Source organism: Pteropus alecto, unplaced genomic scaffold (genome assembly GCF_000325575.1).
Source record: "Pteropus alecto unplaced genomic scaffold, ASM32557v1 scaffold72, whole genome shotgun sequence".
NCBI classification, from domain to species: domain Eukaryota; kingdom Metazoa; phylum Chordata; class Mammalia; order Chiroptera; family Pteropodidae; genus Pteropus; species Pteropus alecto.
In genome coordinates, this window is record NW_006436811.1 from 10,461,077 (window position 1) to 10,473,607 (window position 12,531).

General features: G+C 34.1%; 1 protein-coding gene across 1 annotated transcript in view; it reads left to right on the plus strand.

Moving 5' to 3' along the window:
• Positions 1 to 3,567, plus strand: part of SCEL (sciellin) — a 112,238-nt gene extending 108,671 nt beyond the window's left edge. Inside the window, exons 30-31 of the mRNA XM_025048192.1 lie at positions 1,248 to 1,350; positions 2,767 to 3,567. Coding sequence (XP_024903960.1) covers positions 1,248 to 1,350; positions 2,767 to 2,783 — 120 coding nt within the window. The 3' untranslated portion in view covers positions 2,784 to 3,567. The remainder of the gene's footprint in view (positions 1 to 1,247; positions 1,351 to 2,766) is intronic.
• Positions 3,568 to 12,531: the final 8,964 nt, after the last annotated feature.

Here is a 12,531-nt window from a genome sequence, read left to right on the forward strand (position 1 = left end):
TCTTCCAATTAGCTTCAGACAGTGACACATAGCAATCAGAAATATGATGCCTCATCTTGAGCAAAAATATCTAAATTTATGCCATAATATATAGAATTCTATGTAAAAACATATTCTTGAAATTTCACAATTATTTAATTATGAGAAAATAAAATTTTCTTTTAGTTATTAAAATCTCAATGAAGAAAAAGTTAGGCTATAGATCTTTATTTAAATTACTATGCAGAAAACTTTATGAAACAAGAAAATTCTGGTTATTGGTTTTAATAAATGCAAATAATTTCCATTTAGTATTTTGGATAATTATTTCCATTTTCTATTTAATTATAAAATACTACTAAGAATAAAAATATCCCCACACTCCTAGAAAAAGATAGATTATTCTATAGCCATGATAATAGAGAACCACGTGGACTGGTGTAAACATGTCGAATTGATCAATGACAATTTACTTCATTAAACTCTCCTTGAAAGCCAGCCAGTTGGTGACAGCCTCATAACTTGAAAGTCGGCCACTCAGCACTGAACTTAGTCCAGTAAACACAGGACTAAAGGAAATGTCAACCCTCGCTTGCCACCAAACCAACACAACTCAAAACAAACTTTCCTCTAAACTTCATGTAAGATCAGAAGTTTGGTTAATGTTTGCTTAACATCCAGTTTGTGTGTCTGGACAGTATAGAACTCCTTTAGTAAGCAAACAATGTTTTTCGTTTGAGATATCGAATGGTGATCTTGTTCTTGGCATAACCAATTTTTTTTAATTTATGTATTTAAATTAGTTTCAAGTATACAGCACATTGGTTAGACATTGATATAGTTCATAAAACAATCCCCCACAATTGCTCCCTCCCTCCCCTGGCCCTCCACCTAGCCATCATTTTAATGCGCACTGCATTCTCTCTGCCATGCTCTCCATCCCTGTAACCAACTATCAGCTACTAATTTGTACTTCTTTAACCCTTCATAACCAATTTTTGAAAATTTCTATCCACTCTATAGTGAGTTAACTGGAAACTTTGGTGGTAGATATTCCCTGAAATGCACACCTACATAGTAGAGAGTTGTGAGATGTATGTGAAAAGTTCGTCATGTGGATTATGGACAAGTACACTGTCACTTTCCCTGTGGGTTCTCATGAGGCCTCATCTGAGTGTTGCTATGAAGAATAGTCCCGAATGAACTGAAAGGACTTTCTATCCTGATATACTTTATATGTTATGTAAACTTTATAATTTTTTCTTTAGTGTGAAATATGCAAACGGCCCTTGGAGAACCTACAAGCAGGAGACAGTATTTGGATTTATAGACAGACAATACACTGTGAACCTTGCTACTCTACAGTTATGGGTAAGTGTTAAGCTCTATTAGCATTTAACATTGTTAAAAATGAAGGATTTCAATCTAGTAAAAAATATTTTATTAATTATATTTAGTTAAGAATTCAGCTGCAGATAGTATGGTAGTATTTTTCGTTTTATGGTATGAAAGCAGCCAATGTTTATATAGTCTTCTGATGTCAGACCAGGCATAGATACAACTAAGCAAAAAGGTTATTTATTTTAGAAAATTTTGTATTTTTTTCCAAAATAAAAGAGATCTCTGCTGAAATAATTGTTGGAATTGAAGTCCATCTGTGAATGACCTTTTACATTTACACCAAAATGTACTTATTTTACTTAACTTGATTATTACGCTAAATGCCTTTTAATGTTATTTTAAATGGGAATTTAAAGCTAATTCTATATAATTCTATATTAAATATAGCATCTAAGTATTTTTATCAATTTAAGACCAACATGACTATAATTTGGGCTCTTCGTTAGCATAAATGATGTGAGAAGAAAACATTAATGACCTGTATTTTAAACTCACGTTTTCTATAAACTTAGCATGAAAGCTTTAAAAGTTGATTTAAAAGACATTGACAGTGCCTAATAAGTTAGTAAAATAAAATTCTAAGGAACTTGATTAATTTTTAAAAGCCAATAATAGCATTTTAGTTTTAATTCAATAGTAAGTAAATAGAATAACCAAGATGATATTGGGGAGGTGGTCAACAGCACTACCTGACAAGCAAGTTTCCTGATGTCTTAGTGTGGTGAATGAAAGAGGAACATTCTTACATGGAATTCAAAGTAGGAATTTAGAAACAAATGTGTAATATAAATGAAGTACCGGGAAGCTACATCTGGGAAATGCTCTGAAAAATATTCAGAAACCCACGTTCCATCAGGTTGAAGAATCAATTACAAGAACAAACCTAATTATATTTATACTTTGCCTTCTATTTTCTGCTTTTCCCAGCCAGTTCTCATATTCCTTTTTCTTCTTAATTTAGCAGCCTTATTATGATCCAATATTATATCAAAGGCCTGATATGCATGGTGGCAGTTCTAAAACTTTCACTCTCCCAGAAGTCCATGATATGGCTTTGGAGATGTGGCCACTGAAAGACTCAGAAGTCATCGTGTTTTCTTCCCTGTCTTGTGCACTCCATAGGCATTGGATTTTATAGTACTTTTAAGTACATTTAAATGTCAAGACACGACTCTTATGCATCTCATAAATATGACTACGAGGCATCGGTCCTTCATATTTATGATGTGACCAAAAACCATAGTGATGACTGCAGTAGAAGGAAAAAGTAAAATTCTGAGTATACCATGACTCCCTTGATGAATGATTATTTAAAAAATTTTAGTTATAGGCTAATTTTTGTACTGAATTTGCATATCTAACTGTTATTTTCTTTTAAATTTTCAGCAAAGTGGAATCAGTAATGCTGGCACATGGAAATCAAGATGAAAGTGTTCATAAAGGAATTAAAATTTTAAAGAACGTGTAATCTAGAAAAGCTTTTACATGGAAAATTGACTTTCATATACAATTAACAATTCTGCTATTGCATAAATAATCTAAGTGCCTTCAATAAGGTCATATACATAAAGGGAACCATCTGTTATCTGTCTAGATTTAGTCATGCAAAATTCAACTGGTTTCAGTTACCAGTGTCAAAGGAATGATGCTCCTGATGGCAGTGAGTGTTGTAAACCCTAACCAGGTCCACCTCTGATCTGTATTTAGGCTATGCATCATGGTTTTCGCTATAGATAAGTTTTTCATTTTCTCACCTTTTTTCCCCTAAGACTTTGGATTTGTAGACATTATTGAAATCCTGACAAACTGTTAAGAAAACAAGACATGTTTCCTTTATGTGCAAAAAGAAATATTGATAGAAAATTTTCTATAAAGTTTAGCTAAAAGATATTGACATATAAAGTTATATGGACCTCAGAAAATCAATTGACATTTCTGGGTGTCTGTGCCTTTATCTGTAACATGAGAGGCATTGCACAAAATTGTTCCTAAGGCCCCTTTCTGCTCCTAAAATTATTTGATTCTAAAGCAAGTTTCTGTGTACTCTTTAGAAATATATCTGGATATGTGTTTGTTAATTGTATTGAATTAGAGAGGACATCTAAACAATTGAACCTTCGTATCATCCATCATTTTATTGCAGATATAATTTTTAAAGGATATATTTTAAAAACAGAAAGACATTGATTTATGGGTAATGGGTAAAATCATATGACATATATTTTACATATTATAATTTGTTAAATTTTTTTGCATGTATTTCAAAATCTAGGTACATAAGTAACCTATGAGAAAACAATGATTATGGACTATAAAGATATGTTACATCTATTAGCATGTTACATTTATTCATATTGCCTAGCACTTTATATTTACAGATGCCTTGTAAAAATAAAATGAACTATCAGTGACGCAATCTTTTTGTGGAGTGTCTATAAAGACTATTAACTGACATTGATTTTTGTCAATTATAGTGATCATAATTTATTATATTCCATGCCATATTGGTTAACTTAATTATTTAACTTCTTGAGCTACAGCTTTTATTCTTCAAGAGCTTTTTCTTAAGGAATTGAAAATTCAATGATCATATGTGAGGAGCTAGTATTATTAAGATTGAGAAATTGAACTTACAAACTATTTTATATGCACATAGCAACTGCTTCTCAAAGGAAAGCATATGGAACATTGAAGAGAGGGTAAATTTGGGGGAAGTTTAAGGCAGCTGTGAAAAACTGACATAAACTAGGGAGATTAAAAAGATAGTCATGTATTTTCCAAGTGTTGATAAATTTAAAGAATTATTCTTCTGTATATTGATTCCAAGCATCTGTTCCTCTTAGAGACCGGTTTACAAAGTGTTAAACACAAAATGCTTATTAAAATACAGCAATGTATAATTGTCGTCCTATGGAAAGGGAGCCAGAAAAAACAATTAATAATAATTTGATATTCATTAATTCATGCTAGATGAGAAGCAGTGGTAATTGAGCCATGTGTTTTATTGTTCTTTTATTACATGCTTTCAGAGTGGATCAAAAGAAATAATTTTCTTAGAGTTGAAATTCATGGCAGAAAAGGGCGGATGGAATAATATCCCTCCTTTTTATATAAAATGTATTAACATCTCAATGCCTTTGTAGTAATTAAAAATCATTTGAATATCATTTTTAAAGTATTCTACTTTAGAATGCTTCATTAAAAAAAAACTGAAAGGAACATATTTCTCACTTTTCTAAAGCTGTTTAATGGACTCTTTCTTCTACAATAATGTATTAAATTAAACCAAAAGCTGTTGTAAAAATAGGATAAATAAGGAGTGGAGAGAGAAGGGCTTCTGATTCACCAAGTCCACTTCATTATGTCTGGGTTTATTCATGCCATAGGAATGACAGATTGCTAAAACAATTTGGAAGACCTCTTTTTATTGCAGCCAATTAAGTATATTATGATTGGCATACTTTTCCTGGACACAATTGTCTAAATTTCAGAATACCAAATCTTGAATTCTATTACTAATTAAGAGATGTCTCTAAAGGAGAATTAATTGCTCTAACAGGACAATATCCTTCTAAAAAAGCAAAATGGAGGAAATATAATAGTCTTAGAAATAGAATTTGTTAAAATAGTATTCTTCCATTTAATAAGACCAAAAAATAAAAATTTATTCAAGAAGTAATCTGTGCATCCTTAGTTGTTTGACTGCAATCACTTTTATAATGAGATCTGAGTGAGGAAATGGTCCAGCTCTCACTGTCATTTATTCTCTGACTTGTTTACTACAATGCAAAATCATGAGCATTTGGAACATTTTCCGGCTCAGCTTGATTCAGAACTCTACCAAAACAAGTGACTGTTTGGTCTACAACATGGCAAACTAACAGTGACCTTTTTTATTTATTTATTTATTTATATCTTTGGTACTGCTGAATTTACTGGTTATTTTGGTACAGTGTAAATAAATAGCTTTTAGAATTCCACCTTTTCCAGAGTAGAAAACCATTCCCAGAGGCACCCATAAGTAGCTGTTTTAACTTGGGTAGGTCTTTTCCCACATGGGCCTATTCCCTGCTATTTAAAATGTGAGAGTAGGTTATTAGCTTTCAAATGTATCCATCAGCTCAAACACTGCATGGATCTATTAATTTATCCCTGCCGCTCATCCCATTCTTAGGTGTCTCTTTTGTTAGGTGCCTAAGAGTTCAGTGTTTTGTATGTACTTTAAAATCGCACATTGACTTTATCACAAGAGTTGGACACCATTCTGAATCTTATTTACTGGATATTTGTCCTCCCATTTGAGAAGTATGGTTTCTAAGATATTACTGAAATTTTCAAATAAATGAGTTAGATAATGGTTTCAGTTTTTTTCACTATAAGAGAGAAAACTGAGCATCATCATTACTTGATAAATGCCATCTAGGAGGCATCTTTTACTTCATTGCCTCTGTATTCTTTGATACATTCTTCCCATTAATAGATTGAAATGCCCAATTATTCTAGACTTTGTATAAAAGTAAAGCGTGGTTTATAATCTACCATCATTCATTCGTTCGTTCATTCATTTGTTCTATTATTCAATAACTTGAAAATCTTTATTTAGAATCTGTGTCCAGATCTTACTGATGACCAAAATAGCCAAGGTTCCTGTCCTCATGGAATTTACATTCTAAAGTGAGAGTGGAGGAGCATTTTGAAAGACAGAAAACAATTTCTGAAAGTAAGATACAGTGACTAGGTGAAGGAGGAGTTTTAAAAATAATGTGGTCAGATAATATTTCGAATAAGATCATAATGATGAGATGGAACCAGCCTGGGAAAAAGCATTCCAAGAGAAGATATCTTAGTATTGGCCAAAATCAGACCATTTTCTAGGCTCACTCTGTCCTTGCTTTTTTTAAACATAATGAAATGGAAGTTCAAAGATGCCAGGAGACAAAGACCAGTCAAAGACTTTTTAAGCTTTCTTTATTCCTAATGCAAGACAATATTCAGATATTACTCAGATAGCTTTCTACCCTCTGCCAAGGGGTGAGTTACACCAAATGCATGCTTCTATTCCGACCTCAGACCCAAGTCACTCACTTGGATAAAGGAGCCCCAGGCATACTCTGGCGACTGTGTCAAAGGTGACTCACTTGGAATGGAAACAAAGGCCTGAGTAAGGTTTCCTCACCTCACCTGAGGCACTAAGGATCAAGTGCCTTTCTGCTTTCCAAACAGAAACATTAAAAGATTAAGCAGCATCATTTCAGATCTAGGAGAAACTTTTCAGAGGAATTTTATAAACATCACATGTTCTCTTCCCTTGTTACAATATGAATAATGTATCTGATGGAAAAGAACATTCAGATCTTGGTATAACTTTCTTAATAGTCACAATTTGTTAATTTTACCTTCTTTCCCAAGAGAAAAGGAAAGATCATGAGTTCCAAGGGGCCTTCTTGCCCATAAAGGCAAACTGGAATGAAAGTCTCCCATAGGAAAGTGTTTAGGCCCTAGGGCAAGTGTGACTTTCGTGTGATTTAGGAATAAAAAGACTAGAGGCCAGAATTAGTGAACATGTAGCGATGAGGTTGAAGAAGCAGGCAAGGGACAGGCCATGGTAGTTTAATAATGGATCATTAAAAAGTTACATCATCAAATGCATGTCAACATTTAGTAGAATTCATTTATACCTTTCAGAATTGTGTCAGTAAAATATTATTGAATAGTATTGATTTCATGAACAGGTTAAAATTACACCGAGACAAATATAGTCTACTGATTTTTGACAAATGCACAAAGGCAGGTCAATGGAGAAATTTTCCATACAGGTATTGAATTATTCCAGAACCACTTGTTGCATTTGTTGAATAGACAATTCAACAAATGCAACAAGTGGTTCTGGAATAATTCAATACCTGTATGCAAAATTATACACACACACACACACACACATATATACACATATATGTACATATATATGTATGTACATATATATGTACATATATATACACATATATGTACATATGTATGTACATATATATATACATATATATGTACATATATACGTAAATAAATAAAAAAGAACCTAGACACGAACCGTACATATTTTACAAAAATTAATTCAAGATGAACCATAAATTTAAATGTAAAATGTAGAACTATAAAATTTCTAGAAGAAAACATGAGAAAATCAACATGATCTTGGGCTTGGAGAAGAATTTTGAGATAAAACACCAAAAGTGTGATTTATTAAAAAAACAACTGAAACTTCAACTTTATTACAATTAAAATGTGCTCTGTGAAAGACACTGTTAAGAGAATGAAAAGATAAGCCACAGTCTTGGAGAAAATATTTGTAAAACATATATCTGATAAAGAACTAATCCTGACCATTGAGATGGCTTATCAAGGGATTGGTAGGTCAGGGTCTCCTATAAAACATCTCCTTGGATATACAAAGATATTGTGTTAGATCTCCCCAGTCATTGTTAATAATGCCTTTTCCTGATGAACAAAGGATTTGAGATCTGCGTGGTCATTTGAGAATAATTCTGGCCTGATGCCCTCAATTTACAGGATCTGCAAATGAAGAGAATCAGGGACCTGGGTCCCTGAACAGTTCCATATATACATAGCTAGTTTGTCAGTGGCAAAACTAGGATTAGAAACCAGCACACTAAAAGTGTCTCTCACTAAATATGGGGTTTTTAAATGAATGCGATAATTGAAAAACACTCTCACCAGAATAGAACACAGCAACAAAATAAGCCTCACATGTCATTCTCTTATCTAGATAATTCAGTATTTTATTAACTTTTAAATTTACTGTGACACACTGGTAACTCCTACTTAACTTGTGGTTTTTATGATTCTGTATCAATTCTTATCATACATTTGCAAAATAAGTTATGCCCTAGCTTGCTTTTGTATAGATTTCTTCTTTTACCAGTTATATTTTTGTGCTCTGCGTGTGTCAACATAGAATTAGTTGAATGTATAGTCCTTTTGAATTCCATTTGACATAATATGCTTCAAAAAGTCAAACCCTAGGACCAAATAAATATTTTTACTTAAGTTAGTATGTATTGTATCTATTACATGCCCCCTCAATTTATCATATGTATCGATCATTATTATTTAAAAAGTTAGAACAGTATTTACTCCTTTAAATCTCAATGGGGAAATGTGGAAAATCAAACCATATGCCAATACTAATAATTTTTTTCTGGCATAACAATAATTTCCACTCACAGAAATCAACTGTGTTTCAGATACTTCAAATACATGTATTTCTGGGTCTTATCTTTTCAGAGATGTTACAACGTGGGAAAATTTTCAGCAGTTGTTAAGTGCAGGCCAAATCATTCAAGAACACTAAGTAATATACTGCTGAAATGCTTAATTTCATGATGTTTTGGTATGCTAAAGAAAATATGTACCACAGGAAAAAAATTAAAATATCTCAGCATCAAAATATTCAGCCCCAAAGATTCCTTTTCGTTATTTTTTATTCTGATGGTTTGTGGGTCCCCAAGAGCATCATCACTTCTGATGTCAATTGCAAATTCAAGAGGTCCGTAGACCACTGTTAGATTCGTTACATTTTCATTAGTAGAGAAAAACGAACTAGAGAAAACCTTTTTTTCTTATATATATGTATGCTTTAACGGTATCATCAATTCATTTGCTCATATACATGCTTTAGGGTGAGTTAAAACCAAATTTGAAATACAATTTGTCGTGTATTCTACTGGCAAAAGCAAGTGACAAACTTTCTTTTTCCACCCTCACGACCCCTTCACTCTTCTATCCCCACCCTGCTCCCACTTTCTTCCAGCCTGAGGAGACTGGTTCAAAGGTAGTTAATATAGTATGCCTGCTATATTACACTTACAATGCTTACATTTTTAAAGCATGATCATCGATATAGCTTCCTAATCAGCTATGATTCTTTAATCTCAAGTATCAAGGCAGTGCTCACATTTCCCAAATTATACTATAAAAGTTCTCTATTTAAATTTGTTTGAACCATGATTCAGAAAGCTCTGTACATTGCATTTGGTTAATATACACTTATCTCTAATAATCTATACACTCTTCCTCCACATTTTTTCCTCTTTGCAATTTTGTCGTTGTTGTAGAGGAAGAAGAAGAAGGAAGAAGAGAAGAACAGGAAGGAGGGTGAGAGAGAGAAGCTGAGTCACTTGTCTGTTTCCTGCAGTTTGTACTTTTGCTTTGTTTCCTATATGTTTCTTCGCCCTTATATTTCTGTCTTGAGATGTCGTCAAATTCAGGTTTGGTAGTGGTAGAGGCAGTGGTTGCAGTGGTGTGTGTGTGTGCATGTGTGTGTGTGTGTGTGTGTGTAAGTCTACTTCAGTGATATTTCATCGGAAGCACATACTGCTTTTCATTTTGTGGTGTTAGCAATTTGTTAGGGATTACAAGATATGATGTGTTCATTCTATTTTTCTTTCTTCATTTATCAACCAGAACGTATCTATAAAAATATACTTTCATCAACAATTTGGTTACCCTCAATTTGTATGAAAAAGAGAGAATGAAGCCTTTATCCTTCGCTAGTTTTCAAATAACTCAAAGCCCTACTATTTTCAAAAGTTGACGCATGTATTAAAGTATCGTTGAACTCATGGATGTAAACACATTTGAAGTGTTTCAATCCATGCCAATTAATATCCTTATCGACACTTAAGTGGTTTAATCTTCGGACAGTGGGAGCTTATTCAAGCTGGCTCCTAAATCCTTTAGACACAATCCTATGAGCCTTTGATTAAAAGTTTAAGGCTCATCTAGTACATTTCCTAACTTAGACCTGCAATCAGCACCCTTTTTCAAGACCCCTGGTCTCTTTTTATGAAAAATATTTAAAACCCAAAATCTAAGAACTAGAATAACTCAATGCTATTGTGTCGTCAGTATCTTTAGGCCATTTCAGTGGATAGTGCTGAAAAGAAATGTATGTATTTTAACTAAAAAGTATAAATGAGTTAGCACTGATATTCCAGTTTGATTCAATTCAGGATTATAAGGTTATACTCACTGATCTCAGTGGATATCTCTTTTCTCCCAGGCCATTAATATCGGTCCTCGATGACATAAACATAACTCTTATTTGTTTTATACCACAGGTCACACATCACAGTCTCAAAATAACTATATCAGCACCACTATCAACAATATATTCCTAATAATGTCTTCAATTCAAATAAAAGTGTCTCTAGAAAAAGGGGATGGAATCTGAAAACTGACAGTATGGATCATTCTTTCTTAAGTGAAGACTAATTGCACAGCTTAAACATATTTACTTGGTGTTAAGATCAGTATAAAAGTGTTAAAATACTGTATGTGTGGAAGTGTAGCCGAAGAAGATGGGAAAATTTTCTTCTCAGAATCACCACCTGGTCATTCAAATGACTCATAAGAATGTCTATAACTACTTATCTCTGCTGTGCATTAACCAGAAGGCTAACATATTTACAGGGAAGCTCTTGTAATGTGACAAGACTCACAATGAGTTGGTCTCCCTCCATGAGAAAGACACAGTAGGGGTCAAGCCATACCCAATTACATCAGGGTTCTCTCTGCTATCCCTGAATAGTTACCATAGCCACTTTGAAGCACTGAAGTAACAGATGGTAAATTTAAAAGAACAGCTTTTTAAAATTTTAAACAAATCCAAATGTGTACTTTCCTCATCTTCTCCATTCTACTCTTTGCCAAAAAAGGGGAGAAAAACAACACAAAGATGATTCTGAGTTATTTATTTTAAAAGTATCATTTATCCTAGGTTTCAAAATCCATTACAACTAATATTAGACAGTGCTTTTTTTTGTAAGCCAGTGCCTCATTTTTGTCAGCTTTCCCCAGCTGATGACCAGCACGTAGAAACAAGAGTTAAGAGGCTGAAATTTCTAGGAGGCAGTAGCAGGGAGGTGGGCTGCAACCCTGGTGACTCTTCCAGATTGATACAAGACATCGTATCACTATACCTGAATGAATGTGAAAGTTTCTAATCTTTCTTTATATGAGAAAATATTTTATGTCACTTACCTTTTAGCTTTTATCTGAGAGAGAGAAGTTTATTTTTTTTTATTTATTTATTTTTTAGGCGAGGCAACCCTTGGTTGACCTCACAGATTACAAGGACCTCGTCAGCTTACAATCTCTTACTTTTTATTATTTTTTACGCCTATAGCACCTGGTCTTCCTAGGTGGTCTCCCATCCAAGTACTAACCAAGCCTGACCCTGCTTTTTTTCCAAGATCCGTCATCGGGCTTGTTCAGGGCGGCATGGCCGTAGATAAGAGAGAAAAGTTTAAAACCACTGTAGCTTCCTCTCAGTCTTTGAGCAGGGATGGGCATGCTAATTAAATGGTGTACAGTGTATGGCGCACTAGAGGCTGAGGCGGAACTGGAGTTGCCACGTGCACAGTTAGGTAGCACAAAGTCATCTCCTGTGGAATGGGGGTTTGGCACACTGTTTAGTTTTAGGGTCTTTTAAAAGCAGGTAATGAAAAGGTATAGATTTCTCACCAAAATAACATTCCAAGTGCACACTTTGGGTCACCAACAGACTCCACATCCCAGAATATAACAAAGAGAGAAAAAATAATCCCCTTTATGGACCAAATACTGAAGAGAAATGTGGGACTGAAGCCACAGGATGGCCATTCTCAGTACCAGGTATGGCAGAGATGGGGGGATAAGTTTCCCAGGGCCACGAAGTGTGTTGGAGTGGTGGGCTGCTCTGCCCCTCTCCACCTTTCTTTTCCCCCATCCTGGGAACAGTGGCAGAAAAAGGTGCTGCCAGTTGCCGCTTGGAGCTACAGCTCATAAGAGTAGTGCCAAGGCAGATGACAGGACAGACTCAACCTTCATGACTAAGTCTAGCTGACATACCATCTGATTTAAACTATTCCCAATGTCATAGTCAAATAAGAGCCCTGAGTGTCAAGAGAAGATCTGGTTTTGGACGACGGTTCTTTGGGGCTGGATGGAGGAAACCACAAAATCTCTAACTCAAAATGAGAAGGAGGTAGAAAAAAGTAGCACCAACTCAGGGTAGATCTAAAAACCAAAATTTCAAAACATACGAACAAAATTAACGCAAAGAAAGACAGCAAATAAAATCAAATATTGGGAAAC